The sequence below is a fragment of the Sander lucioperca genome, chromosome 10 (assembly GCF_008315115.2).
Source record: "Sander lucioperca isolate FBNREF2018 chromosome 10, SLUC_FBN_1.2, whole genome shotgun sequence".
Lineage (NCBI taxonomy): Eukaryota > Metazoa > Chordata > Actinopteri > Perciformes > Percidae > Sander > Sander lucioperca.
Genome location: NC_050182.1, coordinates 31,554,044 through 31,572,494, shown reverse-complemented (window position 1 = coordinate 31,572,494; position 18,451 = coordinate 31,554,044). Strand labels below are relative to the sequence as shown.

The 18,451-nt window shown below is 39.3% G+C and overlaps 1 protein-coding gene across 2 annotated transcripts in view; it reads right to left on the bottom strand.

The window, feature by feature from the left end:
• cdkal1 (CDK5 regulatory subunit associated protein 1-like 1) overlaps window positions 1-18,451 on the bottom strand; it is a 292,036-nt gene that overhangs the window by 116,617 nt on the left and 156,968 nt on the right. For both annotated transcript variants that reach the window (XM_031298668.2, XM_031298667.2), the window contains exon 9: window positions 7,910-8,076. In XM_031298668.2, coding sequence (XP_031154528.1) covers window positions 7,910-8,076 — 167 coding nt within the window. The remainder of the gene's footprint in view (window positions 1-7,909; window positions 8,077-18,451) is intronic.

Genomic DNA, 18,451 nt, shown 5'->3' with positions numbered 1-18,451 from the left:
ACACTACAGGCTTCACTTGATTTTCCCTGGAGGCTATACCCAGCCTGCAGTACCTCACACAGCGCAGATGTAATCTATGTACTGCACAGTAAAAGGGAAGTTAAGTGCATGTGTAGCATTTGAACGTCACTGTATTGTTCTGCGTGTATCATCCGACTGTTGTGAGCTAGAAAGAAATGACTATACTATACAAATACTATACTATCAAAAGCATTTCGGCATTTTCCATTTTGTTTCCTCATTAAAATGACAGTGTCAACGTTTGTTTTCAGTGATTTAAATAGTGAAACAAGCCAACCAAAAAACAAAAAAAAACCAAAATGCATGGATCCATTATATGGACAAATGTTTTTTGCTGCAGCTGTGGATTACATTGACAGATTAAGTATACTCCATTGCGATTATTGCTGCCTTAATTCTTTTCGCCCCTCAAAAGAAAAAGCCACAACAAAAGGCACAACAAATGAGTTTGAAATTGGCAGCCAGCATTTACATCTTCATCCTTCAGAACTCATAATTCACCAAAAGAATTCTGAAAATATAATTCACTGCAGTAAGTCAGGACTCATAATTTAGAGGGACATCTGACTAGCCTTACAATGAGCATTCATTTGGTGTCGGATCCCTCACACAATGCTACATTAGGTCTCTAATGTGAAGAGGCTCCCAAAGGCTTCATTAAAAATGAAAATGGCCTGAGAGGGTGTGTCTAAGTGTGGGCCCAAACAGCTGTGCTTGTGTGCACATCTGAGTGTGAAGGTGAGAAATGTGTGTGTATTCATGTGTGTGAATGCTTGTGTCCTGGATATGAAAAATATCTGCCGACGCAGAGGACGGAATGGAGGTTTCACTTCGTTACGGGTTTTTGGTAGTTTGTCAACCTTCCCAAGGCCTGGTGCTGCTTCATAGAACTGAGAACAGTCACATACCTCTCAGTATCTCTGGAAAGTAAATGACTAAATAAAAATAAAAGAGAATTGAAAAGCTAAAAACAAACAACCAAAGAAAATGTAAAAAGAGAAATTACATATTTTGTCCAGTCCCATGTCACACAGTCAGAATATATATATTAATTATACTGTATTTAAATGGATGCATTATAAGACAGAGGAAATCCATTTTGTCACAGGAAATGCTAAACACTTATTCACATTTTGTGATTTAGCAAAATTACATACACAAACATTTTTGTTTCTCTGACTGTATTCATCCTATTTTGAAATTAAACATTTTGCATGAAAAACGCTGAGCAAAATGTTACATCAAATCACTCTTTGCGTGCAACTCTACAGTATCACACCACTGTTTTCCGGAGCTAAATGTGGAGAGAGTATGAACGGCATATCCAGGGCTTAAAGTGTGTGGGGGGGGGGGGGTGTCACAGTATAATATTTCAATATGCACACATTAAAGTTAATTTGAATGGCAAAACCGTTAAAGTCCTTCTTACATTACACAATAAAAGTCATAATTTTTAAGAACTAAAAAGTTTTGGATACATTTTTACTTCCAACCATATGTTAAATTAAGAATCAATGTACATATTGCAATAATATCATAATCCTACAATGAATCATTGTGAAAACAAAACTTTCTAGATTTGTTGTTTGTTGTGTTGTTACTTTGGCCAGGTCATCATCAAAAAAGCGAATTAGTACATTCATGATTTTGTCCATGTTGATATTAGTTTCTTCATGTACATTGTTTGCTTCAACATACATTATTAAAAACGTCGCATTGTATAGCTTTTCATCTAGACGTCTAAACTCTGGGACAAGGCCGTTATGTTTAAATACCTGCCATGCTGATTCCAAACAGACAGCTTTGTCAAGGCAGTTTGGGCTTCAGATAGTTTTTACAAAGTGGCCATCGTTAATGACAGTTCAACGTACTCGTATGACAGTGCACGGACCGAAGCTTTGTGACTAGCAAGCACTTTCTTACCACTGCTGCCGTACAATATCTTCCTTGAACATGCGCTGCAGAAGCAAGGACCCGGCTCCCTCAATTTGAGGCACCAAGTGCTAAAACGGCTCCCCGTCTCCACCCGTTTCCTCTTGTCCTCTATTCATGCCCAGCGCCATTTGTTTTTAACTCCTTTCTCAACTTAAGCTGTATCTAAATGCTCCAAGTTTGATAAACTTTGCCTCCATTTTTTTACCCGCGTTACCACCACTGACATAGATATAATGGATCAACAGATCCCATTGCTCTGGACGGAGACCAGTGAAGGATATTAGAAGCACTTTTCCGGTGATGGCTGAGCGTTACTGCGCAGCTTCCAACTTAGAGAGATGACGTAAATGTGCCGTGAGCCACGTGTCTGAAAGTTGTAAGTCTTCTGGTAGCTGTGCCAAGAGAAATCTCAATCATTCCGAATCTTGCAGAGATGGAGAGCGTAGGTATATGTAAGGAGATAACATAGGCATAGGCTAATTATTGCTAACTAAAATGCTAGTTATTAACATTAGTAATTAAACTTAACAGCTAATGTGAGACGCAACTGCCTGCGCTCTTCTCCTGTACTGTACGGTAATTCCTCTATTGTGCGACAGTAAGCCATAACGTGAGATACAAGGTAATGGAGCCTTTTATACATTGTCATGTTTCTTTAGAAATAAACAAAGGACAAATGGAGTCTTTAAACGCTTCAGATGTAAAGTTATTCGCTGTCAAAGTGACGTCAAAATGAATAGCAGTCAATGGAATGCTAACGGGGGGTGATGGCTTGGTAGCATCAAAATGGCGCCATAGGAGGTTCGGGTTGTGAGGAGACGCTTACCCCCTTAGTTACCACGGAGACCACCCCGGCACCGCACTCTCGCATTTCGGCAAAGACCCACCCTACTTTGCATCTGATTGGCTAGAACTCGTTTCATTGGTAGGTGGAAGTTTGATGATTGGTTAAATCCAGCGCATCAAAAACAGATCCCATGTGGACTTTTTAATCTATTTATTTTTCTAAAATAGTCATATGCCAGAAATCGGGCACCAGGCCCGATTACTAAAGCCCTGTCTTAGTTAGAGCTGCGTTCCTCTCATATCATTGGTAGGTGAAGTCAATTGCCTCAAAAATAATAAACCGCATCCCTCATGGCCGGAATACTTTAACCCTTGTGTTGTCTTCCTTTCAACCTTGAAAAAAAACAATTTTTTTTTTTCACAATTTGTTTTTGCTTTTTCCAACGTTTTAAATTTTTACATTTTTCTTCTACACATTTTCAGCGCTTATGTCTACGTCCAATATTTTCTGATATAAAACAAAAATTTAAAACGGGCCCATGTGACCCGAAGTCAACACAAGGGTTAAGCCCTGCATATCTGATGTATCTCTAGTCAAACTGAAATGAGCTCTGTAGAGGATGGTTAATGGACAACTGCTATTTCATTCATCCTAGCCTGACTGATTGCTACGTACGAGGAGGCTACTTTCACACCTCATTTACTGAGTCTGCTAGCATGCTAGATTCAATCACACACAGGCTCACACAGGCACATGCACAGGTACTGTATCTGCACGCACACGCACAGACACACACACACACACACACATGCACATATACCTTATATGATAATATGACCTAATGTGACAGTTTTGACAGCAGCTTAGCTATTTATTGACAAATGGATACACAGATGGGTGGACATGCAGCTAGATGGATACGCATAGAAGACAATATCAAGTCTAAAGAGAAAAAAATTAAAACCATAAAAGTAACATTGTTCTAGACATTTTTACTTGCAACTACTCAAGTAAAAATTTCCACTGACGGCACAGTGCAATCAAGTAAAATGTCAGAGACAAGTGGCCCATGAGAGGTGATTGGGCCTTTAACTGCTCCAATCAGCAAATGGTGCTACTGTATGAGGCTGTCTACATCTGTCGGGAAAAACAGGCTGCACATTGGAAGAAACTGTGTGCTCTTGTGTGACAGAGGGAAACAGTGCAAAAGCGTTGATCTGAGTGAGTATGTATGAGAGAGGGTGATCTTTCAGAGGGAAGTGGAGAGGTTACTTGGCCTTTTCAGCTTCAATCACAGCCATTCAGTATGATGCAGTTATATAAGCGCTGGTGTTCTTCGAACAAAAAGACAGCGGGATATAATTTGGCCTTTACTTAAGATGAAGGATAAAGCTACTTCAGAGATTTGGCTTTAATCATCATCACCACATCGTTCTTATTGCTGTGATTGCCACCACCATGAGAGGAGTTAAAAGGTGGGGGGAAGATGAAAAAAATAAAACAGTGACAAAAAGAATATGAAGAATTACAGGTAAGAAAGAACTGGAAAGAGAAAACTTTCAAAGAATTTCAAAAGAAAGTTTCTCTGTTAGATGTTGGGCTCACAACAACAAAAAGTAGGACTAGAAAGAGAAACGGGAAAAAAATGGGCTGGCAGGGGAGAAGAGAAAAGAGGAGAGGATAAAGGGTAAATGGGGGACAGGAGCAACAAAAGACAATGATAAGTTAAAGAAGAGCACTCTTATCTGTCCTTATGTAGGTTAATTGACTGAGGAATTAAAGAAAAAAAGATATAATTCAATTCAATGCATCGACATTAACAATAAAAGGGCCGGTAGCATATGAAATGATTCTTAACGTACACACACACACACACACACACACACACACACACACACACACACACACACACACACACAGAGACCAAACTAGTGTGTCGTCCTAGTATATTTCTAATTATCAGTTAATTGTTATTCCCTATCATTAGAAGGGTGGTTTTTTAATTGTAATGTAGCCAAGCAGAAAGCCTACCTATACATGTGGGGGACAATTAGCCACCTCCATTAACCCCTGGTTAATTACAACCTCCACTGCTGCTTCCCACAGCACTTTCCCACTTCTTTTTAGCCCTCATCTCTATCCCCGGGCCTTCATCCCCATTTTTTTACATTTCTGCCCTCATTTCATTCATCTCTGATCTTCTATCTTCCTTGATTCAAAAGTACATCTGTTGTGAAATACACTGTCTCTTTTTTTTTTTTTTTACTAAAAAGTTTTGTTTCATTGTAGTTTTCTAGGTTACCATTACCCTATTTCAGCCCTCTATTTCCTCCCTAAATATGTCCCTCCTCAATTCTTTTCAAACCATTCTCCTCAGTGATGAGACTGGGACTGCTAGTAGGCAAGCAGAACTACAGTAAAATATGGTTTGAAATGAGGGAAACCAGAAACACACACAAAAGAATCAGAAGAAGCAAATTCCTGACTTGTGTCTTTATCACTTTCACATTCAATTTCACTCTTTTCTTGTAATTATCCTCCATTTATCCTCTTAAGTTGCCACCTCAAATGTACAAAACCACAGCACTACTGCCGGGGTAGGTGGAAACAACTAAGTATGGCATGCCATTAGCTTGTCACTATTACCAAAAACTCCACTCTGCAGTGCAGTTCCATACACTTTACTATAAAAAAAAACATAGAATTATACAGAATTACATAATATAATTACAAAATAAAATCTTGCACGTGCAATATATATTCCTCTCTGACAGTTGGTATCCAAGTATATGGAGTATATGACCCCTATTGACACCAATGTGCAAGCATACAAAAATTGGAAAATTGTGTATGCAGTTTCAAAGTTGGATTGTTATTCTTAAAAATTTCAAGAACAAAAAAAACCCCTCATGCATTCAATATTGAAAGGTGACCGTTCCGAGAATAGGGCCGAACTTCGATTTGAGACGCCCTCTTTCAGCATGTCTAAGTTTAAGTTTATTATTGAGTGAGAATCAGACGCAGCATTTAACCCACTCTATCAGGAGCAGTGGGCAGCCACTGTTACAGCGCATTCATATTGTGTGTAAAAACAGCTTTTCCTGCTCAAAATTGGCTTTTATGTGTCTGCCTGGATTTGGTTCAGTCAAATTCTCTGACCTCTCCCTAACCATGATGGAATAGGCAAGTACCTGAAGTAAATCACTGCACTGAGCTGTGGTTACTCAGTCTCCCCTGTGTCTCCTAACCCTTTGCGTCACACACTCCTCCGTTGTATTATTTAAATAGGCTAGCAGAATTTGAAGGTGTAGTTACCCTTTAAGCTCACTTTGGACAAGATTATGTTACTGAAGCTCAGTTACACAGCAACACAAAGTTACAGCAACCGAAAAACACTTTCATTAGAAACATTAGGTCAAGAAGGGTCCTGCTTTAAGTGCAATGTGTCTGCCCAGGCAGATCGTGGACGACCCCAGAAATAATTTAGACAAATGAAGCTGATATGTTGTCTGAAAGCAGAGGCCGGACATGCCTATTGTCCATTTATGGTGGAAAATGGTGATAACATGTTATAGTATGTTGTTACCCTAACACTTCCAGAAACAAGATTTTATTTATTTATTTAGATATTAGAAAATGCATGTCTTACAGAGACAGACATGCAAAAACAGAGAGAGGGGTAAAGAGAGAGAGAGAGAGAGAGAGAGAGAGAGAGAGAGAGAGAGAGCGAGAGAGAGAGAGAGAGAGAGAGAGAGAGAGAAGGGATAACAATGTCCATTGTTCCATTAGGGAAGACAATAATGACTGATAAAATGAGGTTGCTAAAGAGGACACAATGGTCCTTAATTGACTCATTAGGGAGAGAAGAGAATGAACTGCACTAATGAATGGAGTATGTGCGCCGCAGCTAAACTGCTTGGTAAGCAAAACAGAAAGACATTAGTTTATTAAATCTAGGCAAAGCAATATTATTTGTTCACAGAAAGGGACAAAAACAAAACGGTGAACAGGAAAAACTCTGGAGTGCCGAAGTATTTTAGTTTTATTTATCAGTGATGTATTATTATCTTTGATGGAAATTAGTGCTGTTAAAATATTTAATCGCGATGTCATAGTTAACTCACATTTTTCTCTATTCTAAATGTCCCTTGATTTCTTTTTGTCCCATTATTTTTTTCTCATTTTAATGCTCTTATCAACATGATACGACGATACTTTTAAAACGGTGCCTGAACCGAAAGATTTATATATATATATATATATATATATATATATATATATATATATATATAAAAACAAGCACCTTGTTCAATTGTATTTGTCTGTTCTGTATGTTCAAAAACATAAAACAATAAAAAGTTGATCTAAAAAAAAGAAAAAAAAAAGAGCACAAAACGGCGAAAACAACCACTGGATGTGAAAAGGGTATTTTACAATAACTTTGAATGCACCACGAGGCTGGCGAGGAGAGGTGGTTTTTTGGCGAAGAGAGTCTGGTGTTAGAATCCTCTACAGTGAAATACAGTCACACTTTACACCGTTTAGCTGTCAGTATTTTAACCGTGTTTACTCCAGCTGCTAGCTAACAGTAGGTTAACGTTAGCTGCTGCTAAGTGTAGTGTTGACTAGCGTCCCGTGCGGTGATGTTTCAGTTCCCTCTAACGTCCGTTTTCGGAGCATCAGAAAGAAGCGCAGGCATTTAAGTGGCACCTAAATAAGGCACCGAAATCCGCGTTGGTCGTTAAGGCACCGGTGCCGTATTAGCACCGGGTCTCAGAACCCCCCCGAAAATAAAAACTCTTTGGATCTACACGATTCACGTGGTTGACATTTTCCCAATCAAAATGGCGATTTTCGCCGAAAAGCGACTAGTTTGCAGGTATGTATTACTTTTTGGCCGGCTCGCAAGCCCAAACAAGTGTGTCTGTTGTTTTGTTTCCGGTCTAGCTAGATCCGGTGTGGTGTTGTAGTTTTTCTAACGTTACTAGTTGTTTCAACAGCATGTGAAAAAAAACTACAGTTTGCTAGGCCAAAAAGAACGTTAGTCTCGCGATAAAAAAATTGACGGCATTGAAATGGGTTTGTGTTAACGCCGTTAATAACGTGTTTAACTGACAGCACTAATGGAAATTATTGGTAAAATGGGTGACTGTGTACTGTGCATACCTCTAGGTGTTCCAGGATATATGGTGGGTTGGTCATACCCAGCCTCAGCATGGCTCCTTCAGGAATCTCCTCCACCAATCTCCACAGCAATGTGGGCAGGTCTGTCCCTATGTCTCTACCATAGGCTCCTGTGTCTTCACTGGTCAACCAGATCTCACACACTCCCTCTAGAAAAAGACACAAAGACAAATATTAAACACTCTTAATATTTACTTTAGATGCCATTTTGTTTCCAAAATTTTAATTCTGCAGAGTGATGATCTGTAGCACAATCACATCAATGCACAGCAGTTTTGCAAATTTCATTGGTCAGTTAATATGACATAACAGTGCTGACACCGATAATCAGTTTAAGATTTTGCTTTTCCAAAAACAAACTGCACAGTATATTAGCAATAGGCAATAGTTGCCACATGCTGAAGTACTGCTCAGTCAACTGGACTTACAGATGCATTCAGTGTCCCTGGTAGCAAGCAGCACAAGTACTTTGTTTGTAAGAAAAGCAACTGGGTACTAGCATGGGCAGGAAATGTATTAGGAAATGCATTATGGCTTATATAGAAATCAACACCACCTGCAGAAACATCACAGCACCGGCCACAGTTATAGTCACACATACTGACCTGTTTCATTTGAGTGTAAGGTCCTACAAAACCTAACTTGTATCTTGTATAAAGCCATATTTACACAGCTTTTTTAAAATATTTATCTGACATAGTAATGAATTCATATTTTATTGTGTTTTTGACAAGCGACATCATCCTCCCCCATCCCTTACCTTTAGAAATCTCTTGTTGCCATTGCCTAAATACTCCAAGGCTTTGGCAGAACCCCGCTCATGACAGTCACTGACAAGTATTTAAAATACCCGTCCAATAAACATAAACTCCAGAAGTGTGAAGGTCACATACAGCAAGAGGGGACCATCTACCAGCTTCATGCTAAATTAGAGCAACGCTAACTGTCATTTGGCTGTAGGTCTGGAAATGGTTGAGTGTCTGCTTAAGCTATGTGTTACGACATATCATATCATGCAGGCACACAGAAATACATTTGCACTTGCAGGGGCACAAGCTCAAGTACACACAGACGTACACATACACACAGAAAACCACACAACCTCCATTATCATTAGCTGTGCAGAGACAGACAGAAAGATGCATGTGGTCATTCAGAGTGAAGATGTTGTTTGGCTAATTGGATGGTGTGTGTGTGTGTGTGTGTGTGTGTGTGTGTGTGTGTGTGTGTGTGTGTGTGTGTGTGTGTGTGTATGTGTGTGTGAGAGAGAGCGAGAGAGAGAGAAAGAGAGACAGTAAAACTGTGTTTTAAAGGCATTCATGGGCCAGATAGATTAAAGATGATGGCAGTATAATTGTCCGGAGTGAAAGAGTTTCCAAAGCTCATCATCGCTGAAATTAAGATGCACTAATGATTTCTGGAGCCAGCCACGTCTAAAAGCACCATCAAAAACATCCATCAATCACACGTGATCAGATCTAAAGGCAAAACACACACTATACAAGAATGCATTCAGGATATGATGCTTCAGTATACAATTAATGAAAAGCATAGTTCACCTTGCTCCAATACTCAGTAATAGCCTTGTTCATTAAATGTTCTCTATCATTTATTAACTGGTTCAATTTGATTTACTTAGAATGTAGGCTCTCTTTTAACAATGTCTCCCTTCACAGACATAGAAGAGCAAACCATCAACTGTTCAACAAAAAAGCTCAACAAGCTTCAACGGGGGTCAGGCTCTATGCAGAGACATGCTATCATCAGCTACCGTTGATTTATAATGAAATAGTTTAGTGTTTAGCAACATTAATACAATGGTTGATTTGCTTCTGTATCAGATGTTTCATCTTTTTAGCCTAAATTATGGTGGTGACAGCAAACAAGGCAGGGCAGCTAATGACAGCTTGTTTGGGCTGAATTATACCAATTCCTCTGCCAAGGTTCCTATGCCTGCATCATCTGCATCCCAGGAGTGAATCTTTTCCTACACCCACTGTAATAGCAGCATCACTTTCTACGTCACAGCTCTGTCCCAGGATAATATTCGCCAAGTGGTCTCTTAATACAGGGCCAGACCTGAATTAAATTGGCCTAGGAGCTAAATTGGTTCCTTCCAAAACAACATTCCTGTGATTCCACGGACATAATGCTGCCAAGTGAGTAAGCTTGTGTGCTGTCTGCTATGAAATACATTTTGTGATTCCTGTGTTAATCATGTTTTGAATAGGGTGATGCTTTGGAAAAAGTGTCAAGGCCACAGTCATACGTAGATCTCCAGATAAACTCAATAACCTGCCCAGTAATTTGCCCCTTTGGCCTACTTCTCTGTCCCTTTTGTATTAGCTGGTGTTATTGTTGGCCAAAGAGAGAGAGAAGCTGGCCGTTTCATCAGGAAATGTTAGCTTGCTCTCCCTTCACTATCTGCTGTGATACACACCACACACCTGCTTCCTCTGGTTTTGGTATGTGTGCAGTAGAGAGAGAGTGGTCACACTGGTGCAGGGCTAAAATGTGTGTGTGTATCAGCCATGTCAAGATTACTACAAAGAAACTCGTCACCACAGGAGTATTTTGCAGGGCGAAGTTTTGCTTTTAATATTGTGCTTTACATTTGCAAAGTTTGTCAGAATGGTCTTTTAATCAACATAGAAAGCCAAATGGTGAAGTCGACACCATATTAAAAAAAACCTAATGTTTTTAAGACAGGATCTTTTTTTTATTCAAGGTGGTCTAATAAATAAGATAGCAAAAGTATCCTTGAGCATGCAAGATACTGAGCGTGTACCAATTTAAAGAGGTGCTGTTCTGTAGCTGACCCTAACCTCTTACCCTCAAATTAAAGGGAGACAACTCAACGAGAATTTCATCATATAATATGCAGGGCTCGACAGTACTTAAAAATAAATGTAATCTTGTGAGTGAAAGCCACTGCTCAGAGACAGACGTATTTAGTGAGCTAACCAGTAGCACGAGAAGGCCAGCGACAGCAGAGACACTCTTTCCGTTCTTACGTTTCACAATAAAAGCCCTAGACATATAGGACACCAGGACACAATAACCCCTATTTTCACCCGGTTGCGTTCCGGAAGTGATGCAGTGCCCGCGAGGGCAATTGTGGCCAAGTCAAGTCAATGGTTGATATTCCACCACCTGCGTCAAGGAGCGTCCCAGAAGCGAGCTCGGCTAAAGATATGCGCCAGGTCTATTTCCACGTGAGCCATGGGGCAGGAAGTGAGACAGCGAGAGCATACAGTCAATTCACCAAAATACATCCCCCAATATCGTATATGTCTCCTCTACAACACCACGGACGAGGAGAGATTCATCTTGGAGGTGGAAAAACATAATAGACACCACAGATCTTTTTTTATAAGGACAACGCCAGACAAGAGAAGGCATGGAGTTTAATTACAGGAGTGCTTGGAGTGGAAGGTAGATACTAGCTTAATAAACACGTGGTTGTTCTGTAAAGTACTTGTAGAGACAATAAAATCTGCGAGTCGGGCAGGCAAGACGCTCCACTCCTGAGACGCTCCCGGTGTGGTATGGCGCGTGACAGAGGACGGAACAAAACCTTGGCGCAGCCGGCTGCAGCATAGACGCGCCCAGTGGATATTCTGGGTAACTGTTTACCTGAGGGAATTTAATTCACTCAGTATTTCGCTAAAAGGAAACTCAATAAAATAGCTCACAGTAGCTTAGTGTTTCCTGCTGTCGGAAAGCACAGGGGGGAGACAGGGCCGGAGTCTTCAGAGTCTCCAAAGCTCACCCCCATCACTCCACTCAGCAGCCGGGGAAACAAGACACAGGACACCTCCGTTTGTCTTAAGGAGCTGCATTTATTTGTGCTCAAACTGCAGACTCTAGCTACTGTACATTCACTTGATATCTTCACTGCTAAATGTTAACTCGGTAACTACTTGAAGGTATCTACATAAGAGTGACATGACACTGTCATGACACTGTCATGACACATGAACCCTAGCCCTAACTCTAACCCTAAACCTAACCCTAACCATAACTTGTCATGACAAAAACCGAATGACACTTACTTAAAGAAGTGTTATGTCATAAACGTTTATGACTTGTTTATGACACGTTCATGACAGTATAACCGTTAACTCTCCTCTGCTCCAACCGCTCTCTCTCTCGTCCGCTCACACTGCATCTACCGTCACTTTCTCTCTCTCACTTCACCAGTGTCCTCAAAATAATAATAATAAATTGAATTTGTATAGCGCTTTTCAAGGTCCTCAAACTGTCCCACAAACATTCGGCCTTGGTAGATGAGCAGGACAACTATCGCAAATTGGCATTGCTGCCGGTATGAATAGTTTCGATGTGAAATATTCTCAGTCGAGTATTCCTCATTTTTGTGTTGTTTATTCATCATGCAACCGGTGTATAAAGGCCTTCAGTTCGGTAAGAGAGAGAAACTTGAATTCAGAAGGTGTACGGTTGATTTTTTCTGTTGGAAAAGAATATTTCCTTTCTTGACATTTTGTAAATTTATACCAGCAATCGCTGGTTGGAAAATGGATAAGGTACAGCAACCTCACAAGTTGATTGTTTAATTTAATTTAATTAGTCATAAAGTGGTTAAAAAAAAAAAAAAAAAAAAAGATAGCCCCTCATTTGCCTCATAATTAGTGCATGCATTGTATTGTCATTTTTTGTGTTATGTCATTTCAGATAGATAAAGGCTTTTTTAATACATTATATCAGCACATCCTCCTTGTAGGCTATATTAATAATGTTGTTCAGGTACAACATTCCAAGCTCATGATAACAGCAAAAGGCAAAAACCCTGCATAATAGCTGACAAAGCCAGAGGCCCTGAAGCACCTATTCCTCCAGTAATTGAAGGAATACCTTAGAATCGTCCCAGCTTTGTAATTGCTAGGGGTTAATTGCATGTTTTGTATGGTAATAAATTATAATAATTGTCCAAAATACCTGTTACATTTGTCCTACATTTTCCATTTTGGGCAGGTAAGTTTAGCAATCGGGCAAATAAAACATAAAAAAAAACATCAAGCTTAATGTCAAGTCCTGATATGAATATTGATAATATGTTATTGTAACTGTTAACAAAAACATGTAATCGGCAAGTTTCCACTCTGCTTCGACCTGTGAGTGTTCAGATTACAAACCATTCACCTAACCCCATTGTTCCAAGTCACCTTATGATGTAGTATGTCGGAGCAGTTGTAAACAAGGGTGGGGAGCAGGACACTTTCCCTAAAAGCTATTAACATTCACTGAACTCTGACACAGCAGTGCAAACACAGTGAGGAGTGAACAAAACAGCAGATGGAAAGAGGGCAGGACAGAAAGATATTAAAGATGAATATAAGCTTTGGGTTTAAGCTTTCGAGGGTGGGGCTATAGGTAGCTAGGTAGGGGGAGGGAGAGGGAGAGAGAGAGAGAGAGAGAGAGAGAACCACAAGAGGAAACAGCTGTGGGTATGTCGAAGCTGCATTTGTCTTTGTCCAAGAATAACACCATCGCCATGTCTGACAAATGTCATACACCTTTCAAACAATCATCACTCTAACTCTGCCAAATACTTGTTTGGTGTGTGCGTGCCCATGGGTTTTCCTAAGAAAGGCCTCTAACCTGAAATGAAAACAGAGTTTTAAGTGTTTTGGGTGTGGTGGTCGTTTCTTTACCTGTCCTCATGATAAATTCAGGTCAATGTACACTTTAATGTATGTTTTACTTTGCCAATATAACCACGTTGTGCTCTTAATTTTCTTGTTCATAAGTCAATAAGCAAAAAGTAAAACGTAAACAAAGAATCCAAAAAACAAAGTAAATAAATGAAAAAAAAACAGCATTTGAGGAGAGGGCAACAATATCTCAGGCCTAGAACAAAAAGTATTGTAGTGATATTCTAGTGACCATGAAGAAAACTGGTGGTTTTGGTTTATGTTGTGTCAACTAATCCAGTTTAGACTGATCAATTTGGGATTCACAAAATTATTTAAACAAGGAGTAAAAAGTGACCTTTTCAATTTTTCTAAAGACCTTAATTCAATCATACAGGAAGCTAGAATGAAACCTTTTCAAATATAAGCGTGAAAGTATGTCTATATATTGTGACATGCAATTCTGTCTACGTACAGTTTATAATAAAAATGTTTCCGTTCATTCATGATCACTAGTATGATGTTTCCAAGTTAGCAATGCCTATAAACTGCAGTGCTTTCATATACTGTGGCAGACCTTTATATATCATTATATTGTTTACATATATAATGTCTTGTGGCCCTGTGTCTCGGCTCAGCCTCTGGATGAAAGGATGGGAAGAGTGGGAGGAGAAAAGAGATGAGGGCTTTGAAGTGGTTGCTTTGAAGAAGCGTGACAGAACCAATTGATTCGGGTGATTGGGAGCTTTAGTAAAAGCCACTGTTGAAACGGTAAAAGGGTCTTAAATCATAAATGAGACACACAAGCGGCACAACATGACCACACATTTTCATGTCATGCTTGTTTCTATTAGTTGGTACATTCTGGCTCTGATTCCTTCAATAGCACATACTTCTTTTATTTCAGTGATATTACCATTCAAAATAATAGCTTGTTTATGTCATAACTTCAACTAAATATCTGACTGGAAACCAAAATGAAAATTGACTGTATGTCTAGTTTTGTTATTATATCTGATTATGATTTGTATTTTCTATGTTCTCCCAATAAGCTATTATAGATACGAAAAAGGCAAAATATTTTTCTTTCTATGGGTGGAAATATCCTCACTTATAGTACCCATTTTTCATACTTATAGTATGAAAAAAACATTGAACAATGTTTTAAAAAAGCAAATAATGGCTTTACTCGTAACATATATAGGTTTTATTTATAAAGATGGTTGACTTATCAAAATTTAACATATTTTTGGATGCTGCCTACCTAATAAATATGTACATAAACTACCATTTTCTAATCACTCACTGGCACTCATCACTTTTACATTGCTTCATGATCCTCTATAAAATTCTTGCTTTAGCGGTAACAGCAGCAAAGTTCTCAGCCTAGCAGGCGTTAGGACAGGCGTCAAAGGATATGATATGGCGTGATGTCACCAGCAGTGGATGACCAATATGGAAACTGATCCAGATCTGTTTAATACTGTGCATTTTTATCAACTGTTTGCTTAACAGATCCTCAACCAAATTACTACCATTGGCTCAGTGTGAATTTCCCCATTGTGGGATTAATAAAGGATTTAGAATCTTGAATCCTTTACAAGAACATTCTTTTGTCTTGTGGCAAGAAGCATTGTCATCATCAACATCAGTGTGAACAAGTGTACCCAACAAGTGTAAACACATTGGATCATTTTGGTCCCTCAGCCATGTCTAATGTGTTTGTGTTGGCTGCTGCTTGTCCTGAGATTGTTTGTGTGAGCAAAGCGCTGCCCCTGATGTGAATTATTGAGAGAGGGAATCCCAAACATTTTACAGTTTCTCAGACAGCAGCAGTTGATCCACCATGTTTTTATGCATGTTTTTGGTCCTGACTTAACACTACTCCATCATGCATGTGTGTATACCCAAAACAATACACTATTATTTACAGTATGAGCATGTTTACAACTCTGTTTTTGTGCATGTTTGTGCCCAAGTCTGTACTGTATGTGGATTGTGTACATAAATACACACATTGCAAGTAAACCTTCAATTTCTATCCTACACATATGGGTTCAGTATTCCTATTTATCTTAATCTCTTCGGCATGATATACAGTTTGGTTGGCTGCCACAGGCTATGTTTAACAGATTATAGATTAGATGATCCTATTAAACTACATTAAAACCTTATTTTCCATAACAAGTCAACACATGGCTAAGCATGTTACAGTGCATACAAGGAGAAGAGAGAGCGTGAAAGAGAGAGCGACAGGGAAACAGTTCAAGCATGGTTCAAGCTTATCTACATAAACTTTTGTTGGTATTTTAACTTTCAATTAAAGTCCTTAAACAGTTTTAAAAATGATGCAGTATTTCAATATTGATCTATTATAGTTTATTGGATTATTAATACACTTTCATGTGACATCTGGATAGGCTGGATATACATCTACACGCCCCCTCATGCATCATGGCAGCTTAATGTACACGTTTAGCTATGTGTTGCTTTGTGTCATGGAAAATAAGAATTTAACGCAGTGTAATAGGATCATCTGTATGTGCATATAATCTGTAATCTCTTAAACATTAACCCCTTGCAACCAATCACAATGTGCATGACCTTATGTACAGCAGTAACAGCTTGGATCCCTTTCAGCAAATTTGCTCGTTGGTCAAATGACTGCTCTTATTACGTAACACCAAAGCAAAAATGTTAACTCTTGGATGACTTGCACTGCCTACTGCAAGTCAGCATCAACCATGCCAATACCCTTCCCATGAAAAACTTGAGACATATTCATTTGGCCAACATGAATATGTATTGTACAACAAATTAAGATACTCTTAAAGGGATGTGCATTCTGCCTTGCAACACACACACTCTCTACACTATCTGTGCTTTATAAATACCATATTAATTTAAACCAAAGGAAGGATTTATTTCTTCATCACATGGAGAGAACACACACACACACACACACACACACACACACACACACACCCCTCATCTACATATATCCATCCAACACTTTTGTACAGAGCCATTGACTGGAAGGCCTGTCTAACCTTTAATCACATTAGTCCCTCGCCTGTCCTCCACCATCAGCCAACCCCCTCTGGCTGTCTGCCTCCACAGTAAACCTCCCACCCACCAGAGGCAGTAAAAATGATTGGGCAGATGTCAACAACAGCAACTTGAGAAATGAAATGAATTTGAAGGGAGAGGGAGAAAAGTGTGTCATTGTGTGGTGAGGTTGGATTAAGAGGAGAAGTTGGTGAGATGTGTTGGGAGAGGGATACAGAAATAGTGCATAGGATTTAAGAAATGTATTGTGTTTGAATACAATTTTTTATTAACATAGCAATGCATAATTACCATTGTCAATATCACACACCACTAACTGAATCTGCTGGTGCTTATTCTAAATTCTAACATGAAAACCACTTTATTTGATTTGGTACTCCTCATTTCCCAGCACTGTGTGATACCGTTCCCACAGTACTTAGTCTGTATGATGCAGGTTTCCATGTTATTCCAAATGATGCTATATTTTCAACAACTACCATGTACGGTTTACTGAAATGATGGAGTTTAACTACAACACAGTTTATTCTGGTATATTCATTCTGTGAATACTATCCACCCCTGCATGACATATGACTGACGTTAGCTTACATAAAAAAATGACAGCTTGTCCAATATCAAGAACTTCTTTAAAAATTCTTACCATATTTTTTGCAACACCCACTTACTGAAATTCTTGAACTTTGCTTATCTCTGATCCACAGGCATGTAGGAGATAAACATTTTCCACAAACACAAGCAGCAACATATTAATACACATTTACCCACAAACACAAGACCTCCTTCAATCCCAGACACACTTTCTCACAGGTTTACACACTATAACCCATGCATAACACCACACAGAGAGTTTAATTGCAGTAATTAAGCAGCTTAATTTAGAGCAACAACTGTTGATGTGGCACGTAGGCGTCTTGGCAGGTAGCATCATCATCATGGATTAACCCAACACACACACTTGAATATGCAAATATTCTCTCAGGCATGTTTACAATAAATACATGCATGTGTGCTTGCACATCGGCGTGTACATGTTGCACGTGCATGTGTCTGAGTGCATGCATATGCATGGCTTTAATGAACAGCCTACACAATCCCTTAAACAACAACATGTCAGCTTTAACCTACTTTCACATAGTTTCTGAGCTACAGACTCGACCTTCTGTGCACGCCTGTGCATGAGATGGGGTTTCTGGATACATCAAAGCGAGTGTGTGTGTGTGTGTGTGTGTGTGTGTGTGTGTGTGTGTGTGTGTGTATATGTGCACATGCAATGTATGTGGTACATAAGAAAAACATGCCATAGCATATATGGGTAAGACATATTGTATGGCTATATCAAAAGTAATTGGCAGAGGGCCTCCATGTACTGTGTGTGTATTCTATGTGGATATGTGTGCGCGTGTATGTGTGTGTATAAATGTATAGGGAATAATTGGGAGAGAAGTTATATAGCCTCTTTCATCTTTTCTGTGCGCGTGTGTGTGTGTGTGTGTGTGTGTGTGTGTGTGTGTGTGTGTGTGTTGTCAGAGAGGAAGCATCTTGTGAAGCTTCCAAAGCAGATGGACTGCTGCATATAAAAGAAAAGGAAATCTGTAGGGATCAAAAAGAGCCCTTTAAATGTCCATAGTGCTGCAAGCTTCTGGTACTTGCTGTGAACTTAGGAGTTAGAGTGACAGTAAATTACTGATGCTCTGAAACTGATTTTTGCAGCCTGAGTCTGACTAACTTTATGAGATATACACTCACCTAAAGGATTATTAGGAACACCTGTAAGATTTCACGTTAATGAAATTATCTA